General features: G+C 33.9%; 2 protein-coding genes across 3 annotated transcripts; both read right to left on the bottom strand.

Moving 5' to 3' along the window:
- Positions 1–6408: 6408 nt before the first annotated feature.
- On the bottom strand, positions 6409–13248 carry LOC140977276 (cell division protein FtsZ homolog 2-2, chloroplastic-like). Of its 2 annotated transcripts, none has more exons than XM_073441962.1 (9): positions 13048–13248; positions 11976–12707; positions 11039–11338; positions 10334–10424; positions 9420–9544; positions 8666–8758; positions 8222–8287; positions 7959–8133; positions 6409–6691 (listed from the first exon to the last, which is right to left on the bottom strand). In XM_073441962.1, exons 2-8 carry the CDS (start codon positions 12603–12605, stop codon positions 8005–8007), a joined length of 1434 nt encoding a protein of 477 aa, XP_073298063.1. In that variant the 5' UTR covers positions 12606–12707; positions 13048–13248; the 3' UTR covers positions 6409–6691; positions 7959–8004. The 2 variants fall into 2 exon arrangements, with proteins under 2 accessions (XP_073298063.1, XP_073298062.1); XM_073441961.1 differs by having other exon boundaries at positions 11976–12723; positions 13048–13245.
- Positions 13249–14386: 1138 nt separating this feature from the next.
- Positions 14387–17348, bottom strand: LOC140977753 (protein ABSCISIC ACID-INSENSITIVE 5-like). Its single transcript, XM_073442491.1, has 3 exons — positions 17135–17348; positions 14557–15663; positions 14387–14494 (listed from the first exon to the last, which is right to left on the bottom strand). Exons 2-3 carry the CDS (start codon positions 15634–15636, stop codon positions 14387–14389), a joined length of 1188 nt encoding a protein of 395 aa, XP_073298592.1. The 5' UTR covers positions 15637–15663; positions 17135–17348.
- Between the last annotated feature and the right edge of the window lie 6652 nt (positions 17349–24000).

The raw sequence follows: 24000 nt of genomic DNA, 5'->3' as shown, positions 1-24000 counted from the left end.
AAAAAATTACATAAAAAAATAATAATTTTTACGAATCACATTGAATTTTCAAATTCATCTCNGTAAGAACCCATTTAATTATTTAGCGTTGATTGAATTAGTATAACTGAAGATAATCAATGATGAGTTTCGCAGCGTTCAAAGTGTATTTTCTTTTAAATGCGACAAAATAGTGAAATAGGGAGCCGCCTCCATGTTTGACTATAATTTGTCAGAAATATTATTTTAGTTGTAGGAATAAAATATTATTTAAAAGTACAATGGGATTCTTTGTTTTTCATTTTTTTTTGTTTTGTTTTTTGACTTTTGTTTCTAAAGTGAAAATGGACTCCAATTGATCATATCAAATGAAAAATAAATAATGCGTTTTAATTAGTAAAGAACACAACTTGTATTAATAATTTTTTAATTTACAAATATATCAACATAGAATTGGAAAATAAATAATGAGTTCAATAATTTAAAAAGAATTGATAAAATGAATGTAAATTTATAAATTATGGTATTTTTTTTATTTTTATTCAACTTTAAATCAAAATCTACCGTATTCTCTTTGTAAATAATTGTGCGTATTCTTTATAGAGAAACAGTGAAATAATTTTTTTGTTCACTCAACAAAAAAATTAAGGCATAAATTGAAAATCCAACCCAATGATCGAAATTCAGTAAATCGCATAAAAATTTTATGACCCATAATCAATTCCGAAGGAAAAAATACAATAAAATGGAAAGACATTCCAAAAAATGAAGAAATATAATAAACACAAGATCTCACACAGTTGAATGATAAGTTTTTATAAATCAAATCATTTTTAATCCAATTCATTTTTGCTTCCTCAAGTTCAAGATCTAGCTACTTCAACATGTCAACTCTATATTTGCCAAAATTAATTAGTTTTCCATAAAAAAAAAACCAAGAATATAAGAAAAGTAACACACGTACGTGCAAAGAAATTATAACATGACAATTACACTGTATTATTGCATGTATTTCTTGGAGTTTGCATTGATATCTGCAGCCTTCATGAATGAATTCCAAAGGTAATGAAGCTTATAATTATACGAGGAGTAAGGGAAATTATTAACTTCAAGGCAGACAGACAGAAAATAATAATTACTGTTCTGTGAATATTTTTTAAAAATTAATAACAATAATTTGGGCTTTACAGAATCAGCAGCTGTTCTCTATACGGATTCTGGTTGAACTAGCTCTTTTCCCTTCTTCCACCAGCGATTCTCGAGCCGACATGATGCTGCTGCTCACCAAACTGGAGTCGAAAGCCGAGCAGTCAATCCAATCCTTGAGCAAATCCTCCTGCCCCCAGATATCCGGAATCCAGACCCGACCCGCCACCTCCACCCAGTGCCTCTTCAGCCTCTCTCGCCCGTAGCAACCACCACCCTCATCTCCGCTTCTAGCCTGGGAAACAGTACCATCTGTTCCCGCGTCCGAAAGTAGTGGTGGTTGACGGGATTGGTGAGTAGTAATTGCCTTTCGCACTGATTTATTGTTCTTTGATATTGAGAATAATGATGCATCGGATTCCTCTGAATCCGTTAATTTCTTGGACTTAGACTGAAGGGACGGGGTTTTGAGATTCTGGTTGCGCATGGCTTCTTGATACGATCTTTCGTGTACTTGAAACTGTGTTCTGTAAAATAGAGAAAAATTGCTTATGATTGAGTGTGTGGGGGGACGAATGAATGGGAGTGCGTGGATACACGTATGGGAGACGTTGGAGGGGGACAAGTGTTTTGTGTTGTCTTTTGGATTCCATTTCGTGTGGTTTCTTTTTCTGCAGACTTATGGTAAACCATTGTAGCCAATCATATGCTATCGTTTTACATCACGGGATATCCTGCGTTCAACGTGAAAGTTGGAAATATTATATCTAGCGTGTATGATTAGTTGTTTATTATTTTATCAAAAAATACAATAATAACAGTCTAATTTTGACATTTTAAATAGTACATACGATAATCATCGCGTTCAGGAAAGTAAAAAACGGGGTTTTGATTGTTATATCAACTCTATGTTCAATGTTTGCTGATTTAAATAATTTAAATTGCATAACATACATCTCCTTTATTGCATATCTTCTAATAGCATATATCTATACTGGGTAGTCTTTTAATTTTCGCGAGAGTTCATCAAGCAACTGTATCTATCATAGTACGATTCGACGTAATTAAGCAATGTTAAAAAGTTTGTAACGCAAGTACAAGAGACGGTGCGTGATGCGAACATCTCCGTAGTAAATCCTCGTAACGCTCCCACACCTCTTACATCGAATCCTGCTCATATTGGGCAGAGGTAGTGATATGATCAGCTCTCAACTTCGTTGTATTTGATGGAGAGAAATATGTAGTAAGAAAAAAGTGTAAAGAAATAGTATTGTCAGAAACTCCATAATGTTTAAACTTATAACAGATTTGGAGAAAAATTACAATATGAATGTTGGGATCGTCAAGTGTTCAAAAACTGGACTTTGTTATGAATCATATATCTAAATTACGACTGGCTAGATTTCAAATTGATTTGCATCACAACTGATCACAATATTTTCGGGCACGTCCCATCGAGAGAAGTTTGTGCACAATCCAGCATGGGTATGCGTCGTGACTTCTCGTGATCATGTTGATCTTCTTCCTCCTAATGCGTTGCTTAGCTTCTTCTAATTGTGTTGCCATCTTCATCCTTTGTTGCCTTCTTTTTCTGTGAAAAGTTCTCTCGATTTCTGGATCGAATGGTTCAAGCTCCAAGTCAATGGATCTTGTCATGCACTAGAGAAAGAATATGTGGAAAGAAATGGTGTTAGCTTCACGGAAATGAAATCAAACTAAAGCAAATAACTGAAAAAAAAAAAATCTTTATATAATAGTTCTTGACAACGACGCAAAAAACTTGATCGAATTTTTCTTGTACTGAAAATCTCCAATAAAAATTTGATCTTTTACGCTTGAATAAATTTATAGTATAATGTATGAAATACGAGTACCGTACCACAAAAACTGTATCACACAATTATAATTTTCAGAATATAATCTTTAGTGAATTGTAAACGATATTTTGAAGTGTTGTTTATCTACTAAAATTAAACTAAAAATATAATTCAATAAGAAAATAAATTCAAGACCTTGTTGAAGGCGTTGCGAAAATATTAAAATCAAGTGGGAGAGAATTTGTTGAAAATCTTGGTTCACCTGATCCCCTTGTTAATTCAAATAATTAATCTCGACATTTGTTTATGCTTTTGACAAGATTCCCTAAATTATTAACACACTTTCTCAAGCTATGCTAAACTAATTCAACATGATGAAATAATTAAATATATTTAAATAAATAATTAATCTCGACATGCATTCATGCTTTTGACAGGATTACCTAAATTATTAAAGCACCTTCTCAAACTATGATACACTAATTCAGCACGGTGAAAAAATTAAATGTCTTTAATTATTTATCAAATGTGAATTGCATGTACGATTTATGGAATATCTTAGCTTTCGACCTGTCGGGTTATCTATATTAACATGTAATCAATTTCACATGTCTATGCAAATTGTAAATCCATGGACTATGTTACTCCTTCTTATTACAAACAATTCTTTCAAACTCACTCGCAATATCAAAATATAATAAAAGTCAGATACACTTCAATAATTCAAAGAAAAACAATAATACAATCAAGCTAAAAAGAGTCGAATATTAAATCAATCAAAACAGCGGTTTATGGTAGGAGCTCCTAATTCCCAACAAATAATGAAAATTTAGCTCGTTCATTCCAAAACAACAATTAAACAATTGTTTTTCATCAAAAGAAAGAGAAGAACAAGAATGTTGTGAGATGTCGTATCTTCTTCCTTGCCTCATCGACTTCGGGATCGTTCTTTGCATTTTCGTATGCTCTTGAGTTAAAGGTTATATCAAGTATGATGAATGACTGCTGAATGACCCCCCAAATTCGTGTATTAGGGTTACCATATAGCCTAAAGTCTAGAAAACTATAAACAAATCACACAAAATCTTCTTTCCTTATCAGGTCGCACTAGGGTGATCGAATTCCACCGCCTCAGTGCAAGCTGCTTGCAAATCTGCATAATTTCTTGTACTTGGGCATGCTGAAGTGGCCAATTTCATCCGTCCTAGTGCGCCATGTTCGCACTTTCGGTCTAAATTCATTCGTTTTTTTTGTTCGTTTGGATCATATTTACCTACAAAACAAACTGAAACATATCTGAGACAATTAATATAACTAATATCATTAAAAAGACTAAAAAATTAGACTCAAAATAAAAGAAAAACACAAGAATGAGACTCATAATGATTCGACAAAATACATGAAAACAACACGCATCAATAGTATGATTTAAATTGCACAACAATTTCAGCATAATATTACCGATAATATGATATTTATATAATAATTACCCATCACCATGAAAAGACAAAAGTAGATAGATAATCACGTTTATTTAGTAAACTTTTAATTTTTTTATATAGTTTTGGATTAAATTTTTATATTCTGTGGCCCATTTACTTTATGATGTCATTTATATAATAGAGCCCACAAGTGGCGGAGCCAGAAATCTGGCTCTGTCCGAACTAGAATTTTAAACTCTAAAATTTTTTAATATTTTAAATTGATCTACTCGAGCTAATATCATATTATTCTAAAATTATTCCAAAATTTACATATAAATTTTTTTTAAAAAAAATTGGATCACCCTAACTAAAGTCTGGGTATACTTAAATGTGGTTCTCCGCCACCGGAGCCCACCTGCATGTAAAGACAAAGGGAGATAAAAAAATATTTAATGTATGGAAGGAGCGAGAAAGGGAGACCTCCTCAGCATTGGTGATATTTTAAAGTTATAGTAATGGAGAGAATGGCATGTTCCTGATTTTTTGGTGTATCTGTGAGGCTGATGTTGATTTGATTATTTATGTGATTTTCAATTTTTTGGGCCATTCATGGTGGAGAATTTGATATGTCGAAAGATTTGTTGAATCATGCATGCAATTTGCATGGATGACTCGTCGATGTGATTTGTCTGGAATAAGTTGTCGGATCTTATAACCAGACCAGAGGCAACGTCCGTCCCAAGGTCAAGCCACTAGAGGGGGCTCAAAATTTTTATTTTTTATTTTTAAATTATATATGTATATGTTGAGTTGTAGTCGGTTCACTAAAATAAAAATAACTTTGTCCAATATTAAATAAAAAGAAGACCAATTTGATTTTCTTTTTCCCTATATAATTGATCAAAATCGATATTAATTAAACAATATCAAAAGATTTTAGGATTTTTGCTTAGTTTAAAGAATTTTTAACCATCTTGATTAAGTCTTGTATGGAAGTTCAACAATTTTTGAATATGTTAAAATATTTAGGAAACTGAATTCTTTATTCTCAAATACTTATATTGTCTCTAATATTTTTCAATCGTTTCATTAACAATTGCATTAGCAAGAAAAAAAACTTATCAAAGTTGAAGTTACTAAATCCTACATTCAATCAACAATATCACAAGATATATAAATGAGCTAGCTATGTTGTCGACTAACAAATAAATAAATAGTTCGACAACTAAATTATATGATTTGATAAATATTTTTGACTCAAACAATTAGACTGATTATTTCAAATATCTGTTGGCTTGTTATTGATGTAATATATTGTTTCTTATGTATTTATGTATTGTATTTGTTATTTGTTAACTGAACTTCACCGTTATTTGCTAACTGAACTTTTACGTTTTTTTCTAGCGTTCTTATTATTTAAGCATTTTTATTTTTAGTTTCATTTAAAAATAAATACAAATGAGTCATTTAATTTCAAATAATTTCAAACTACGAAAATAAAATATATATTTGAATAACACCAACACTACAAACAATTATCAATCTTAAAAAGAGGGGGACTTCAGACATACCTTGCAACTGATATAAAAAATAACTCTGGGATATGTGACCAATTAGTTATTTTTAAATTTTATTGACTTAAAGACGTAGAGAGAAATTATTAAAAATTGTTTTAATTCGATGTTTGGTAAACCTGGAAACAAAATTTGCCCGACAATATTGTTATTCAAAAAAGCTCCCCCAATAAACTAATATATTTTTTTTTTCCCGAAAAGAAGTTTTCTTAAGAGTGTTGAATATTCCATACTCCGTGTAGGGTTTTCGACATCTCTATTTGTTCCTTTTTTTTTCTTTCTTTCTTTAGCTTTTTTGTTTTTCCCTTCTGATCTTTTTTCTCAATCTACCCTTATAAAGTTCAAATATTTGTTCAAAAAACCAATGCTGAATTGGTTAATGGCATNTAGCTTTTTTGTTTTACCCTTCTGATCTTTTTTCTCAATCTACCCTTATAAATTTCAAATATTTGTTCAAAAAACCAATGCTGAATTGGTTAATGGCATAATTTATATCTAATCACATATTAAAATGATTCAACTTAAACTTATATTAATACAAATTATTAAACTAAACTAAATAAAATTACAAGTATAATTATCAACATACGATGATACCACCTAAACTAAACAAACATATTGAGCTGTTCAATTATTTTGATCTGATAGAGTTTTTTCATCAGCACAACTTGAACCAAAATGTTCGAACATATCAACTTGAAGACCAGTCTGTCAACACATATCAACTTGAAGACAAATATGTCAACCTTCTCTGAAGACAAACAATTTATCTATAAGTTTATATTAAAGTTGTCAGCAAGAATAAAAGAAAGAAGATCTGTTGGTTACTCATTTAAGCTAACGTCCATGGAATTTGAATTGGCCGATACTATATTTGACAAAACAACAAGAACAAGGGCAATATATGCATAAATGTAGGCTACCTATTATATCTGTGAGTACTAGATATATTTATTGTCATTGGGGATCAACACCTATAAAAATAAGGAATGCATCAAAACTAAAGATCTCTCGGAAAAACTGTTACCGCCTTATCAATTTTCATCAAGCATTCAGATCGCACATCCCTCAGAAATTCACCTATAATCTGTTTTTGCACACACCCAGTTTCTCATCAGATCGATTAAACACTTTGTATTCTCATTTATTTTTTATAAAAGAGTGTTGTTGTATTGTGAGAATCAATTGTAACCGTCAGAAACCTATTTCTGGACATATCAAGTTTAAGGAAAGAGTGCCAGGAGTTTCAGTTTGTGGAACCAAGCTGAAATAGGTTTGTACAATTTGTTGTATTGTACTGATAAAATCTTCTAGTGAAATCCCTCTAGAAATAGTAAAAACAAAAAAAAAGAGAACTAACAGTTTAACCTTCGAAAATTGAACTATTGCTTTTATATCATACTTACTAAGTAATCTGAGCAATTTTTGAACTCAGAACTTGTTTCTAGTAGCTCAAATTACTCAGTCTGATTGAAATATTGACTTAAGCCTAGCATTATTTGACATAGTTTGCGTAACTATTCATTCATCCTTCCATATTGTTATCTTCGATCCTAAGTCCTAACAGAATTAATAAATTTTCACACAAAATTCTCAGCATATTTGTTTCACAAATCATATGCTTAGGCAAAATATCCATCACTAATTTCATCTTTCAAAAATTTTCTTACCAGTAAAATAAATTTTCAGTGATTAAAAAAATAGATATACAGAAACGCTTGCCATAAGTATTTTACTGCACTAGGTTCAGTGTATTCTAAAGACACTTAGAGCATTTTTCTTCCACGTGTTTTAGAATAGAAAACACGCACGAGAACGTAAATATCAAATGTAACACAAGATTTTGTGCAAACTATTATGCTTACGATAGTTTTTAGGTACTCCGACTCAAACACACAGATTTATCATGTTTAGTAAAAGGAAAAAACCTACGCCTCCACGCTTACCAAAGTTAAGCTTCTTATTTTTTGTATGAAAGACAAAAACCTGTACATATGACAATCAACTAAAAGACTTACTTTAAGACCAAGAAATATGTAACAGTGGAATGGATCGAGAGTGTTTTCAAGCTCGGGGATAGCGGGAACGTCCTTTCTTCCTCAGGAACTCGGGAATCTCCACTCTGCCTTCCAAAAACGATGACGGCTGCCTGTTGAAACCAAGGTTTGTCTCGGTCTGGGCCAGCTGATTTGCCTGTATTTTCAATACGCAACAAGTTGTCAGGATGGAGTGCAAAGTCGAGCACGCTGCACGTATACCATGATAAGTATGGATGAGATACCTGTAGGTTTCTCCCATCGCTTTCCTCTTGCCGTTTAAAACCAGTGGCGATCAATGTTATACTGACCTGCACTCAGTAGCATATATATAGGTCAACCTTTTGTCATTGAGCTTCAAAATGTTTGAATAAAAAGGCTAAGCCTAAGTTGTTAAGCGGAGGAAACAGATAACTCCACACACAAGAAAAGTACCCCCAAGAAAAAGAACCGGTATTTAATATAGAGGAGAGAAATTAATAGTTTCTGCAACAAATATGGTCACTTTCACAGGTCCCAAATTTTGTTAAGCAGCTCGGTTTCTTTCCATATATAAACACTCCGAGCTTCAGGAATTAATGTGAAGTTAAATGAGCATTGTCACGAACTTTAAGGACGTACGCAAGAAATGGCGGTAGCAATAGTCATCGGTTTTGTCAATAAAAGCAGTCTTAAAAAGATAAACTTACTTGACCACTTATTGATGGGTCTATCACAGCACCAAAAATTAGGTTGGCGCTTGGATCGACAAGATCATATATGACCTCTGCTGCGGCGTTTACCTATGATCACACGTTGAAAAACACAGTTTCTGAATAATATGAATAAGAGAGCAATCATGAAGAACGAAGTACATAGAAGATAGGTACATGATGATACCACCAAAAAAAATCACATGTAGCAGGGTTTATTGCAAAAGAAAATCTCTCTTCCCCTCCTCCCTTCCTCTCTCTCACAAAAGAAAATGCTCATTTTTATTGACCTAGCTACAGTCCATTTGCGCAATGCAAATATCATCGCAGGAGGTTTCCTCAAAATTCACTAACCGTGGAGCTGGGAGCTGTAAGGAAGAAATGGTTCAAATCAACATCTAAATTGAAAATTAATTATGGGAGGACAAGAGTAGTGGATTGAAAGCAACCCATCACAAACTTCACCCAGGGATGGGCCAACTAGACATGCTAAAACTGTGTAGCCCTCTAACCACCTCACAGTACTTGAGACTTGAGAGAGGAAACCATAGTAACATAAATACAGAAAGTTTTCAATCAATCCTTTTTATTTCCATAATAGATGTAAATTTCACATAAATCTAATAATTCAAACTTCTGAATGTTAAAACTTACGTAAATGATGTCAACGGAAACAAAGGACACCAAAAATATTATAATATAAAAACAACGAGTTTAAGCCAAAAAAAGAGGGGAATAGCCACTAGTTTACCTCAAACAATGTCATATCACAGCCGCCAGTTATATTCCACACAATTCCGGTGGCTCTCTCTATTCCGATATCCAGCAAAGGCGATTGAATCGCATTCAATGCAGCATCTCTGGCCCTGCTCTTCCCTGCACATGGCAATATTTAGCCCAAACTATATGGTAGAACATTTTCGTAAATGGTTACTTTTGATCAGCAATGTCCATTTTGTATTTTCGTCCACACCCGTTATAGTGAAAACTAAAAAATATTTTAGCAGCATTCTGAAACTGATGGTCACTTTGTGAACAAATTTGTTGGATTCTTTTTCTCTTTGCTAACTACTATTTTCCATAAGATTCTGATTTTTCATGTCGCCTCTTACCTCTTGTGTTTGGACCAAAAATTAAAGAATACGGAGAAAATATTCATTTTCACTGCAGAAGACATGCATTTTGCTCCCTTGCTAACCAATTCAGCACTTTAATAGGTGGAAGAAGCCCCAATATATGCAATATAGTAGACACTAGACAGAGAGGCAATAGTACAAGTCCTGGTCCAAGTTGAATTACAAGCAACCACGAAGGCATGCCTCCTCTGCCTTGATGGCCTAGTTCAGACATATCTACCCCCAAAGAAAGTATTATTCCCTCATAATATATCCATAACAATCGCTCATGTGAATTTTACTTCCCAAAAATATCTCAAAGTATCGAAATTAATTTATTCAAGAAAATACACGAGTAAAGTTAAAAGCAACAAGTAACTTCATACTTGAAATTCTTAAAAACTGGGGCCAAAGCTAAATATCTTGTATTATTGTGAAGAGTAAACATGAGATTGGTTAACAAATGATGAGAGAAGTAGGAGAAATGGAAGTCAAAATTCATCCAGCAAGCAACACGACTAATATTAACCAAACGGTTTATTGGCAATACCTGTTGCAGTTCCTATTCCCATTAATGAAGAGCCTGCATTAGCCATAATAGCTCGCACATCAGCAAAATCTACATTCACTAGCCCTGGTATCTGCAAATAATGACACCGGCAATAAATTTCCCTCGAACTGGAGTGGCAAGCAATTGTTTCTCCAAAGATAAATTTAGAACAAAAATAAACAAGCATGTATATAACAACACACACACAGAGTAGTGAACAGAACCCTAAGATTCGGATGATACTTAAGAAGATTGTGTGCATGATTCAAACACCATCAATCTCTGTACTTATTAAGATTGACTCTAAAAAACAGAAAATCATAACTTCTTAAACTGTATCCAATCTCATCCTCACTTTGGTCGTAGCAATTTACCATCAAATTTGACAATCCTTATCCTATAACATTCATATACAATCCTATAACATTCATATACAAACAGAACAATTTAATTATAAACAATGTTAACCTAATTAATAGCCAGATTTCATGAGACACTCAGTAATGAAGTTAAATATTAACAAACAAGAGAGTCATTCAAAACACATACAATTATAAAAACAACACTAAAAACTTTCCGCTGAAATATAGTTGCAGATAACCAATGAAAAAAAAAATGAATAACAACAGACACCCGTGAAGAGAAATTGAACATATAAAGAACCTTGATTATTAGAACAATGGCATTTGTTATACACATCCATACCGTGATTATGTCAGAGATACCACGAACTCCTTGCCGAAGAATATCATCAGCGAGATTAAATGCTTCTGTTACTGGGGTAGATGCAGAAACGGCAGTCAACAGTTTATCATTTGGAATCACTATTAACGTGTCAACATTTTCTCTCAAAGCAGCAATTCCTTCTTGGGCTTGGACAGATCTTCTTCGTCCCTCAAAAGCAAATGGAGTCGTAACAATACCAACAGTCAAAATACCCATTGATTTTGCAATTCCAGCAATCACAGGAGCTCCACCAGTTCCGGTTCCTCCACCCATTCCAGCCTGTACATAACCCAAGATGAGAGAATGAAGAAAACAGAAGGAACATTTTTTATCCGCAAAGACACTAGTTTCTTGCAAGTTCAACACCAACCCAGTCAAAAACATCATTATTTCTTTCATAAATGTAGATTTTAGACTACAATAGTTGGAAATGAACCCACTAAAGTGATTATTGTTTAGTTTAAAAATTAAAATCATTCATCCATTTGCACGTCATATGTATGAGTGGTCTGGCAAGAAAAATCATAAATCTAAGTATCTGTATATAGAAACAACATGGCATTAATTCGGCAGCAGCCAATTGGTTACGTATCCATTAAAACCAGACTTCCGATAACTGACAAAGACGTAAAATTAAGATTTCTACAGCATTCAATCACAATTATTTCCACAAATTAGTCATCTCTATGGATCAAAGCAAATCATGATTGAGACAGAGAAAATTTTTGGAGTAAGGCTCTGTCTCATTAGAGCCGAAATTATCACTGCTAAAAATGAAAAAGAGCTGGACTCTGAGGTATAATACATTTAATCCTGATTGCATATACGAGTGAAAAAATATTAAAGACAATGTGGATTAACGTGGTTTAACATACTGAGCCAATGAAATATTTGATCAATGACAAGCTAAACTTACAGTAACAAAGACCATATCTGACCCATACACTGCATCCTCTATAGATTCTTTGCTTTCATTAGCAGCATTCATCCCAATATCAGGGTTTCCACCAGCCCCAAGTCCTCTAGTCAGCTCCCGACCAATCTGCAACCGATTCTCTGGAAAGACAGGTGACATCCTCATCGCTTGGACATCAGTGTTAACAATCCAGAATTCAACACCTTTCATTGAGCTCTCTATCATCCGATTAACAGCATTTGAGCCACCACCTCCAACGCCGATAACCTTTATCTTGGCCTCGTTATAACTGTTCAAACTTGATGAATCTTTCAAGCTCTCAGAAACACTTCCACTCAAACCATCCTGCCTTGGGTCTGATATTGTAGGGTTTGTGTCACCTCTAAGCATCGAGATCTCCGGATGTAGACTCAGAAACGAGTCCTTGCTCTGAAACTGATTGACACTATGAGAGTTTGCTGTGCATTTTAGCTGGCGGAAATTCAAACCACCTTTTTGAATAATGCTTGGATATAAATTCTTTTCTTCAATCACTTTCAAGGGGGAAACTCTTGGTCCAGGAAAATTCCTCAACCCCACCGACCTTTGAGTATTGGGAGGAGTGAAATAAGGAGATGTGCATGTAGCCATTGCAGGAAATATATGAAACGAGAAGAATCGCGTTTACAGCCCAAAATATGCCAGATATAATCCACTGAATCCCAAATTTTAGCCTACTTTTCGTCTCACAACCTGTCACAAATTAAATCTGCAAAAAATGAGATTGCCAATTTAAAGCAACGCGAATTTTCAAAAGAGGAAATTCATCATAGTTATAGCCTGATATTATCAAGACAACTGCATTTGTAAAAAGTAAAAGGAAACAAGGATAGCACAAAACAGAAAGCGGCAAATAAAATCCAGATAGAAAACCCCATTCGGCACTTCCGGATGTAAGGGTTTTAAAAAAACTCGAAATAATCCTTAATCAATAATTATCAAATACAGAATACAAAGATTCTCTCAAAGATAGCATTAAACAGCAAACACAGAAAAAAGAACCAATTAAACTCCAAAAAAAGAAGCCGTTCACCTAAGCAACTGCTGCTTCAAAGCAACAAAGAAGAACTCAATCGTAGCGTTTGCTGCATTATTGGAAATGGAGATATTCTGCTAGCAAATGGTGCTGTCAAATTGCCGACGGCGGATATCACATGATTTAAAAAAGGAAACACGAAAGATCTCCAGGGTTCACACGAGTCTCCTTCAACAAACTACAAAATTGTTTGGATGCCTACCTGTACTTGATTTAAATTATTTTTTAATTAAATAAACATTTTGTTTTGTTGAAGACGAAAAAAACGGAAAGCAGTGGGCCTAAACCAGTGGGCCTTTAGCCTAAAAGTTTGGGCTTTAAATATTAGTGATATATACACCCTTATCTGCCGGGTTTTAAGTTGATTGGTTGTTTTTTGGATTTTCCGTTGGTTCTTGATACAGACTTATCAAAATCAGGGAGGTAAACAAATGGAGTTGGTTTACTATTTTTTGAGTCGATTCGAAAAATATTAGATTATTATATGATCTTGTCAAATTGAACATGCTTGAATTTTTTCTGAGCCGAACTCGAATTATATTGTTCAATAATTCGCCAGCTTTAATATATATTTATATAATATAAATATATATCAAATAAATAAATTTATTTTGCGTTTGGATTTGAGTGGAGTATATAAAAAAATAACTATTTGAAATTTACTCTCAAGTAGATTTTCTCAAACCACTTTCTCAAACCAACCAATAGATTTGTTATTATGTATATGAAATCTCTAATTTAAAATTAATCAATCCAAATACAATAATCTATTCATCCAAATTCAACTTTATATTCTTTCTGAAATTCGAACTAGAATTATTCGATCAAATTCAAACCAAAAAGTTTAAAAAAATTCAAAATTCGATTTTGAACGGAATTCTGGACTAATTTTTTCTTCGTATGTGACTTGATTTGGTCATATATTTTATAAAATAAAGATCTTTTTAAATCTTTTATTTTTCCCTCCTAAAATTATATATAAACAAATGGAAATTTATATACTTGAATAGTTTCCGATGAGCCCGCAATGAATTAGAAATAAAAAGTAGAATACATCACTTCCGAGATAACGTCTAAACAGTAATCCGTATATTAGTCTCAACTATACACAATATCATACGACAAACTGCCCAGTCTATGTTAAGGAGCAAACACAAGCACATACAAACCACGGTAAGTGCATAATTCTCGCAAAGGTACGTACGTAACTAAGCATACTAGTTCCAAAAATATTAACCCCATTAACCCAACTTCCCATCGACGCAGTTCCGGCAGCACCACAGAAGCATTTAGCCGGAATCCTAATTAAATTGTGTTTGGCCAGCCATTCGTTTGGTCACTGTGGACAACTAGAGCTCCTCCTCATTGTTCTCAACTTCTCCTTGGCTTTTTGAGCCTTGGATTGCATCTCTGCGGCCTTCTTCACTTTTGCTTCCTCATAGTACTGTCACAACCGCACACCGAAATCACGACTGGCATTAGAACAGGTAATATTATACACATTACAGTCATACCTAGCAAGATAAGATTAATGTTTAAATGGAGACATGCACCGGGGGGGGGGGGGGGGGGGGGGNGCTTTCTTGCTCTTGATCGGGCAGCCGATTCTCTATTCTTGATCATCCTTCGTTGCCGCCTTTCCACCACCCTTTCAACCGGCCCATCTACGATCCTCTTCCGTCCCCCCCTTGCCGCATCCATTCCATACTGATTACAACTATCAATTTGATTCGTGCACAATCCATCCGATGACACTGGACTTACTGGAGATCCAATCCCTATACCTGCCTGCACCTGCCCGTATCCTGCTCCACAGCCATTCCCCATTCTACCTCCATAATCACCGGCACTTGGCTGCTGTGTGTACCCGCTGCTGCCCCTTTTCGTCCCACTAGAATAACTAGACACCTCTCCAACGCCACTCTGCGGAAGCGGCTGATAAGTTCCGATCACAGGCCTAGCAACAAAATTGGGACCCATTTCTGGATGGTCGCTGTTTTGGTACATTTCATACGAAGGTGGCTGCTGACATGGTGTGGAGAGGCGATTTTGTTCTTGTACAATTCCAGCCCGAACCAAGAAATCTTCCAGCGTCATTTCTCCTAATGTATGTTGCCTTTGAGCAGGAGTCGGATTATGAGCATGGCTTTGACCATCTCCACTCGTGTGAATTTCGGACCATACTTCGTCCACCGTTTTACGACACAGAGGCTCCGGGATACTAAGAGAACCTTGTCTTGGTAAGCTAGATTGCTTGGCCATGCCCTTATACGCAGACAAATTAGTTTCGCAACGAGGAAACTGCGCCGCATTAGCAGCGTTCATTGGCATTTGAGTCTGCGACTGAGCCTGATTCTCTTCAGCAGTCCATATGCTATTGAGGAATTCATCCATGTTCATAGACCCGAAATTCTTTCCACCCTCACAAATAGTATTCTGAAACTCGTCGAGTGTTAGCGAATACACCGATGATTGCCTGCCTAATGATTGGAGTGGCTGGTTCTTAGACTGTTGCTGCTTCGACTGTGACGAGGACTCGACTTCTCCCGGGGATTTGGTCTCGGTCTCGGTATCGGTAGTAACCATTTTGGTCTCTGTGGTATGAGTCGACCCCTGATTTCGAATACCATTTATCCACCCACAAAAATCAAACGCTTAAAATATCTCTACACTATACTATATTATAAATTATAGAACATAAAAGCCTTAGACTAACGTCTTTCATGACCTATCACACAATACATATCTTTTTTCAATTTGCCCCAAACTCTTATTTGATATTTAATTTAGATTAGATTTTATTTCTAGACTAATTAGTAATTTAATGCAACGTTTTTAAACCGGACCGACTGGTTCGACCGTGAACTGATCACGAGTGTAACCGGTCCGACCGGGTCAATCATTTTTTAAAGAACCGGTTTTATCACCGGTTCAATTATGAAATATTGGTTTATAATTTATACTATTACGCTTTTTCCCACTTCACTAACTATTATCATTTTAAATCTAGAAAATCTTGACTAAATCAAATATCCAAAAATCTTTTTTTTTCACTAAAAATAATAATTAAATCAATTTTTTGACAATAAAAATATATTATATAAACAACACCTGATGTTTACAAATTATATACCTATTGCACTTATGCTAATTATATACAATCATTCTTACATATATACAATCCATACAAAACCCGATGAATGATGAATGACAAAACTCGTCTAGTCCATTGAGTGGGAGCATTCGAATGAGCTCGGCCTTCGTTGGGCAGACCCATAAACGAATCGATTTGGTTCGCGAGCTTTTGGAGCTGGTTCGATAAATATTTGCTTTGTGTTAAAATTTATTAAACTCGAGTCGAGCTCGAAACAAAATTATTTTGTTCGATAGTTCGTGAGCCACTCGTGAACTTTACAATTATATTAGTATAATATTATTATTATATATTAAATATATACACATTCGAACCTCTAGGACGTTTCGAGCTTTTGAAGCTTCGTTTTCGAAACTTATTGTCTAAGCAATTGTTCGAATAACTCGTTCGAAGATTTCGAGTCGAACTCAAACTCAAAACTTTCTTCCGAAAGCCGAACTAGAGTCAAAAAAAATATGCGCTCAAATTCGAATACACTTTATCCGAGCCTTAAAATTTTACAAATATTCGACTCGGTTCGTTTCGATTACTCCCCTAATGTTGGGTTAATCACATAATATATTAGTCGAAATTGACATTTCTCTGTGAATTTGTAAATCAAGATTCGTAATTTATGGCATACATCGATCCTCAACTTGATCAAAACCAAGAAACTAATATTAAGAAATTGTAAAACCTGCACCTTTTGACAATTAGCTTCTTCTTAAACCGAATGAATAAAATTATAATAAACTAAGAAATTAAAAGTTTTTTAATATTTAAATTAATTCTGGAATTCTTGAGGAACCACCAGAAAAGTAATTCATAATTGAAATGAAATTTTCACGACCTATCAATATAACTTCAACTCCAAGAATCTAAAAATTGTGAAAAACAAATACATATATGCATTAGACCAAAGTAAATTTTTCCATAACTTGAAAATTTTACCTTCCCTTTAGAAGATAACAGCTAAATAGCCACCGAAATCTTCACAGAAACACATGTAGCTCCGAGCACCAAACGAGCTATACGCATCAAAAGAAAATATTGCTCTGGAAAAGAAATATATAAGTTCCCAGCCGAGGAAACCTCTAGCATTACATGCACTTTTATGTTGTACCCATGGAGAGAAAATGAGAAGAAATCGGAAAGGGTTTACTTGCAGTGGAGCAGCAACTAATTTGCCGGGTTGAAGATGGCAAATTAGGGTTTTGCCTGCACGAAGCAAACAAAATAGGTGCATGACAAATGGACACGTGTTGGACATGTGTCTTCGATGCAGTTTCGGAATCAGAGCTCGCGTTTGCCCTAGGTTTACACGTATCCATTGCTGCCGTTTTCTCCCATCTGATAAACCCTCACGTGCGGGCTCTATTCGGGTCGGGTCCGGTCGATCCGTTCAACCTAGATCGGATATGATACATACAATATCTGTATATGTAAATATTCCTCCATACATTAAAAATATTTTTCAGTAACGAGTGATTTGTCGAAGATTACATAGAAACGATTTGGATCATGATAATAATATAGTATCAAAATACATAATAAATAATCAATAAAAACATAAAGATTTATGTGTTTAACCTAATATTCATTATGTATATAGAGCTACTGCAAATTTTTATCATAGACAAAAATTTTACAACCGAATACAAAACATTCAATCTCTCATCCATCTAATCCCGATTATAACTGAAAAAATATTTTTTCTAACTCACACAAGATAACCTCTCATGAATCAAGAAAAGCCATTTTTTCTTTTATTTTGCCCTCTCAAATTTTGGAATTGCAGAAAGCTTTCGATGAGATGATTGAAACCGAAGGAAAGACATATTAATAGAGTTCTTCGTGCATGTGAAAACTTGAGCCTTTTCTTTTGTCAGTTTGCGTGACACAATCATTTCACAATTAGTTAACTATAATATTTGACAATTTAAATATGTCACCACAAACAATCATAAATGCTGACAATTCAGACTTTTAAACAAACTCTCATTTGAAGACTTGATTCAATTATGTCTTCACATCATCAATGTATAGGCTCATATCTCCCTATTTATAGATGGAGCCCAAACTGAAGTTGAACTTCGGTTTTTCAATGATTATTGTTTTCGTGAACATATCAGCTGTATTTTTACATCCATGAATCTTCTCAAGCATTAAGATTTCATTTTCCAAAAATGATTTAATGAAATGATATCGAACTTGTATATGTTTCGTCCTAATAGTATGATAAAATTATTTTTTGCTAAATAATTAGCTCTCTGACTATCAAAGTGTAACATGTTACCCTCAAGCTTCTAACCCAATTTCTCCATAAAAGATCTCAACAACGTCATCTCATTGTTAGCTTCTGTAATAGCAAGATACGCAGCCTCAGTAATCGAAAGCGCGACTATATTTTGCAGGTTAGACATTCAGCTTACTACCATATCATTTAATGTGAATATATACTTAATAGCACTCATTCTTGTTTCGAGTCACCTCTCATATCGACATCGACAAAATCTTGTAAGCCCAAATTTGACCTCATGAAGCACAGAGATAAACTAGCATTACTTTTCAAGTACCTGAGAATCAATTTAACTTTCTCCCAGAGTTGTTTTCCTAGATTGCTAATAAACATGCTCACAACTCCCACTACATGTAATAAGTATGGTCTCGGCACACCAATGCATATATGAGTCTTCCAACAACATAAGGAACATTGTTCATAGAAGTCTGCTCTAGCTCATTAATTACTAGCCAAAGAAGTGCTCACGGGTTTAACTTCATCTATATTAAATCTGTTAACCAAATTTTTCACGTATTCTTCTTGAGATGACTTTAATATTTCATTTACTTGATCTCTTAAGATCCTCATTCCAAGGATTTGCTTTACAACACCCAAATCCTTCGCAACAAATTCTTTTGATAACTCTTTCTTTATTTTAGCAATCTCCTCCAAACAAGCTTCGCTATCAGCATATCAATACTATAATGATATAATAACCATCAAACTTCTTCACATAATAATAATGATAAGTCTGAAACTTCAGTAAACCATTATTACTCATGAATCCATCAAAAAACTTTTACCATTGTCATGGAACTTGTTCGAGACCATACAAGCTCTTTTGAATTTTGCATGCCATTTTTTTCCATTGTACTTCAAATCCATGCAGAGGTTTAGTCAACTCTTCTGTTTGACTGGATGACAGTTAGTCCATCTCATCTTCCATGGATAACTACCAGGTTGAATCATCATTTTTCATTGCCTTTCCATATGTCTCTAGTTCACCTTTAATTTATCTATCAGCAAAATATAACGAAGTGCATGGGGTATCTCGGAGGCGGTCTAATTGTTATAGAAGATCTCTTAAGTTCAACCACTGGAGTTCGGTTCATCATCTTGTGCAGTTGCTTCTTCTTTATCTTGGTTACTCTTTTTCAGCTCATTAGAATGAATCTCTATCAATGATACTTCTTCTGTCTTTTTGACTTCAGGATATTCATCACCATCTCCAATGCTTGTTCGTCCTTATACAATACTTGCTCGTTCAATATTACATTTCTGCCCTGATGATCTTCCAGTTTTGGTCATCCAAGAGACAATAACCAAACTTATTATCTCCATAACTGATAAAGAAACACTTTTTGGATTTTAGATTAACTTTTGTTCTATTAGCTGAATCAATATGAACATATGATAGACATTCAAATACTTTCAAGAAAGAAAGTTTTAGTTATTTGTTGTTTCTTACCTCCTCAAGTATTCTACAATCAAGCGGTACCGAAGTTCCTTTGTTCATTAGATATGCTACATTGTTAACATCATCATCCCAGAATGATTTTGGTAATTCAGAGTGTAATCTTATGTTCATAGCATGTTCATTCAGGGTTATGTTCATCTTTTCAGTTGTACCAAGAATGATTTCCCAATATTGATCTCATACTACGCATAATATTTATTGAACTCATCATATTCATATTTACCACCTTTATCAGACAGTAAGCTCTTCACTTTCAAGTTGGTTTCATTCTTAACCATGAATTTTCACATTTTAAATGTCTCATAAACATCAAATTATTTTTCAGAAAAAAAACTCAAATTTTCATGTTCGAATCGTCGATAGATGTAACATAATATCTTGAGTATCCAAGGGATGTCACAAGAGATTTTCCTCATACATAAGTATAAACTAGCTCAACTTTGTTGTTTCGGTTCTCTACCGCCCTTTAAAAAGCTCGCATTTTCTAGATTTCCAACGATACATCTTTGAAATATCATGTGTTCAACGGTTTTAAATTCTGGTAGTAGCTTCTCATTTAATACCAGCATTCTCATTTTTTTCTCACTCATATGCCCAAGTTTACAAGGCCATAGAATTGAATTAGATCTAACATCCACATGAGCTGATAATGTATCCCTGTAACTGTAAGTCATATAAAGTGATCAAGTTTTCTTTCCGCGAAAAACAATCATGGTTCCTTTGTTCACTTTCCAGAAACCATCACCAAAGGTCACAATATGGCCTTCGTTATCGAGCTATCCTACTGTTATCAAATTGCATGTCAATTTTGGTACATATCTTACTTTTTGTTGACACATATCGATTTTACATCTTCATATAAACATCACCTATACCAGCTACTTCCAAAAGTTTTCCGTCCGTCGGAAAAACTTTTAAATAATTTTCCACAACGTCAATATCGAATACATCACTATTATAAGTGGTATGGAAAGAAGCTCATGAGTCTATAACCCAAGAATCAATCGGACTTTTCATGGATAATAATAAAGCATCATGTACCTCTTCAGTAACAATATTAGTGTTTTTTTCATTGATTTGCAATTCTTTTTTCAGTAATCAATCTCAGCACAGCTCCAGCTTTTAAAATGTGTTTTTGTTTTTTCCATTCCTTGACTTAGATCTACCGCATCATCGGTTTGAACTCTTTTTGCTACTCACGCCCCTTCATATGTTCTCGAGATTTTTTCTCTCATCTTCCAGTTGAATAATTTTTTCATGAGATGTATTTTGTTGTTTGTTGATGGTATCTGGAACATGCCCGACAAAATAGACATCATCTTCTTCATGATTTATGCCTCTGCCACATTGTGTGACAAGTTCTTTGTTAGGGTAAATCGTATTACACCTAACACAAATCGATCATGGAGCTCCCAGTCATCTGTCTCCATCTTTTTTGGTTTTATCTTGATAGAGTTTGATACAACTTCTTGATACACATATATTCTTTAATATGTAATCGCCAGAACGAAAATATGTTCTGTTGGACTTGTCGATTCCAAGTCCCGACCCATCATCTCTGGTTATCGCTTCTCTAGCTTTAGCAAAAAATCTCAAAAATATTTTCAGATGTGGAAGATTAGACAAAGCATCAACCACAGGACATACTCAGAATTTAAAAAATTCTAGAACAACGCTCAGATGTAAGATTTGTTTTTTAAACTGAAACAATAGAGATCGTAACAATAATTTAGTACAAAAATAAAGAATAATTAATCAACAAAAATACAAATGATTACGTGGTTCACTCAATATAGGCTGTGAGGATCATGCTCTTACAACTAAGTCAAAAGCTATAGCTGTTAGTTAAGGTACAAATTTATTTTCTTATACTCATGGTAGCGTAGAGTGTACTTGCTTGGGTACTAATTGGTCAGGCTGTTAACCCCACGAGTCCGAGGAGGTGAGTGTCTATCTGCTTGTGTTGTCTCATATTATTTAGAAAATAGTCTTATCATTTTCCTACCGTTGACTATATCCCCAATGGAGACAGTATTACTCTTTAAGATCCGACTTCACTCTTTTACGACCTACCTAGCCAACCAGATAAGACGATTCTACGTCAGCAGGATTAACCCAACATTCCGTCCCCCAAGAAATATATAAATATTCTTGTTGCGGGACTTGAACTCGTTACTTTGCTCTGATACCAACTGTTATGATCAAGCGTTTATCTTTATGCCAAAATCTATAGTTGTTAATCAATGTACAACTTTATTTCCTTATACTCGTGGCAGCGTAGAGTGCACCTACTTGAGTGCTAATGGGTTTGGACGTTAGGACCATGAGTTTGTGGATGTGTGTCTATCTGATGGTGATGTCTAATATCCTTTAGAGATCAGTCTTACCATTTTCATACCGCCGACCCTGTCTCCAGTAGAGAGAGTATTAAACGTTAATAGCTGATGTCACTCTTTATGATCCACCTAGCCAACCACATCAAACGACATAACGTCAGCAGCTCTACGTATGATAACTTCCCAATATGTCACTTATCTCAGTACTACTCTTACTCATGCACGCTTAACCCAATATAGGATACATTCACGAAGTTACTGCATAACTTTATTATATAAAGAAATTTTACAGGTGAATACAAAACACTTAGTCTCTCATCATCTCATTCTCGAGTATAACCGATATTATATTTTCTCTCACAAAAGAGAATTTCTCAATACTAAAAAAACCATTTTTCTTTTCGTTGCTTTCTCTAAAGTAGCTTTCTCAAATTTTGGGATTACTTTAGAGAAAGCTTTCGATGAGATGATTGAAACTGAATGAATGAAGCTTTATTTATAGAATTTCTCGTGCATGTGAAAACTTGAAACACAACTCTATTTTTCTCCGGTCAAGTTGCATCCGCAATAATTTCACAATTTGTTAGTTACCATATTTGACAATTTAGGTCGGTCACCACCAATCATCATAAATATCGACAATTCACGGTTTCTTTCAACATGGTTTTATTTATAAAATCAGCGACTTCGAATTGAGAATAAAAATAGTGCTATTATTTTCTTTTCTTATTTTTTTCCCTAGAATTCTTATTTTTCAATTGGGTTGGACCCACCTAAGAATTTTAGTTTAGTGTAGACAACAATATACTACAATTAATGAATCAAAAAAAGACATCAGGTAATCGAAAATCATAAATCATTTCTTAAACTTGGAAAACAAGCTACGTATGGCTAGAAGCACGTGTTAATTAATGGAAAATATTAATGGAAAATACTAGGAAAATGATGAAGAACAATGCTTACAAAACCTACCATAAAAACAAATTATAATAATATAAAATATAGATGTTATAGTTGAAAAATATACATAAATTCACTCTCAATCGCAAAAGAGACGCAAAATTTAAAACAATTGAATGATCGAATAACATTGAAATAAAAAAACGAATCTAAAATTTTGTGAAATTCTGAATTTTTATATAAAATATGAAAGATGAAACTATAAATAATATGAATTGAAATAATTGTTAATCAAAACATATGAAATATGTGACTCATGGGGAAAAAACATTGTCCAGATTATATCAAAATGTCTATTTGGATAGTAATAATAGGTAAAAATATAAAGAATTGAGTTTAAAAATTGAACCTCTAAATTATTGAGAAAAAAAATTTCGTCTTCGAATAGACTTATAATATTACCAAATAAAAATTTAAATTTTGAATATATATATATATATACATTTGTGATTTTGGGTCAGTGTCTACCCACACAAGACCTGAGTTAGCTCCGCCCATGAGCTTAACAAGCTCGAACAAAACTATTGACCCTATTTTTTTTTAAGTGTCATGATCGGTCAATTCTCTCATGTAAAACAAAAATAGATAGAAAATATCTTTGATATAATATAAATTCACACGGTTTCAATATGTTGATTATAACAATAATAATAATAATAATAATAATAATATACATTCAATGACGAAACAAAACATTGCCCCATACACCAATCGAAATATACAAACAACAGGTAATAATGCATACATCATAGTATCATACCAT

Source organism: Primulina huaijiensis, chromosome 5 (genome assembly GCF_012295235.1).
Source record: "Primulina huaijiensis isolate GDHJ02 chromosome 5, ASM1229523v2, whole genome shotgun sequence".
Lineage (NCBI taxonomy): Eukaryota > Viridiplantae > Streptophyta > Magnoliopsida > Lamiales > Gesneriaceae > Primulina > Primulina huaijiensis.
The sequence above is the reverse complement of the archived record's forward strand: the minus strand, read 5'-3'. Positions and strand labels throughout refer to the sequence as shown.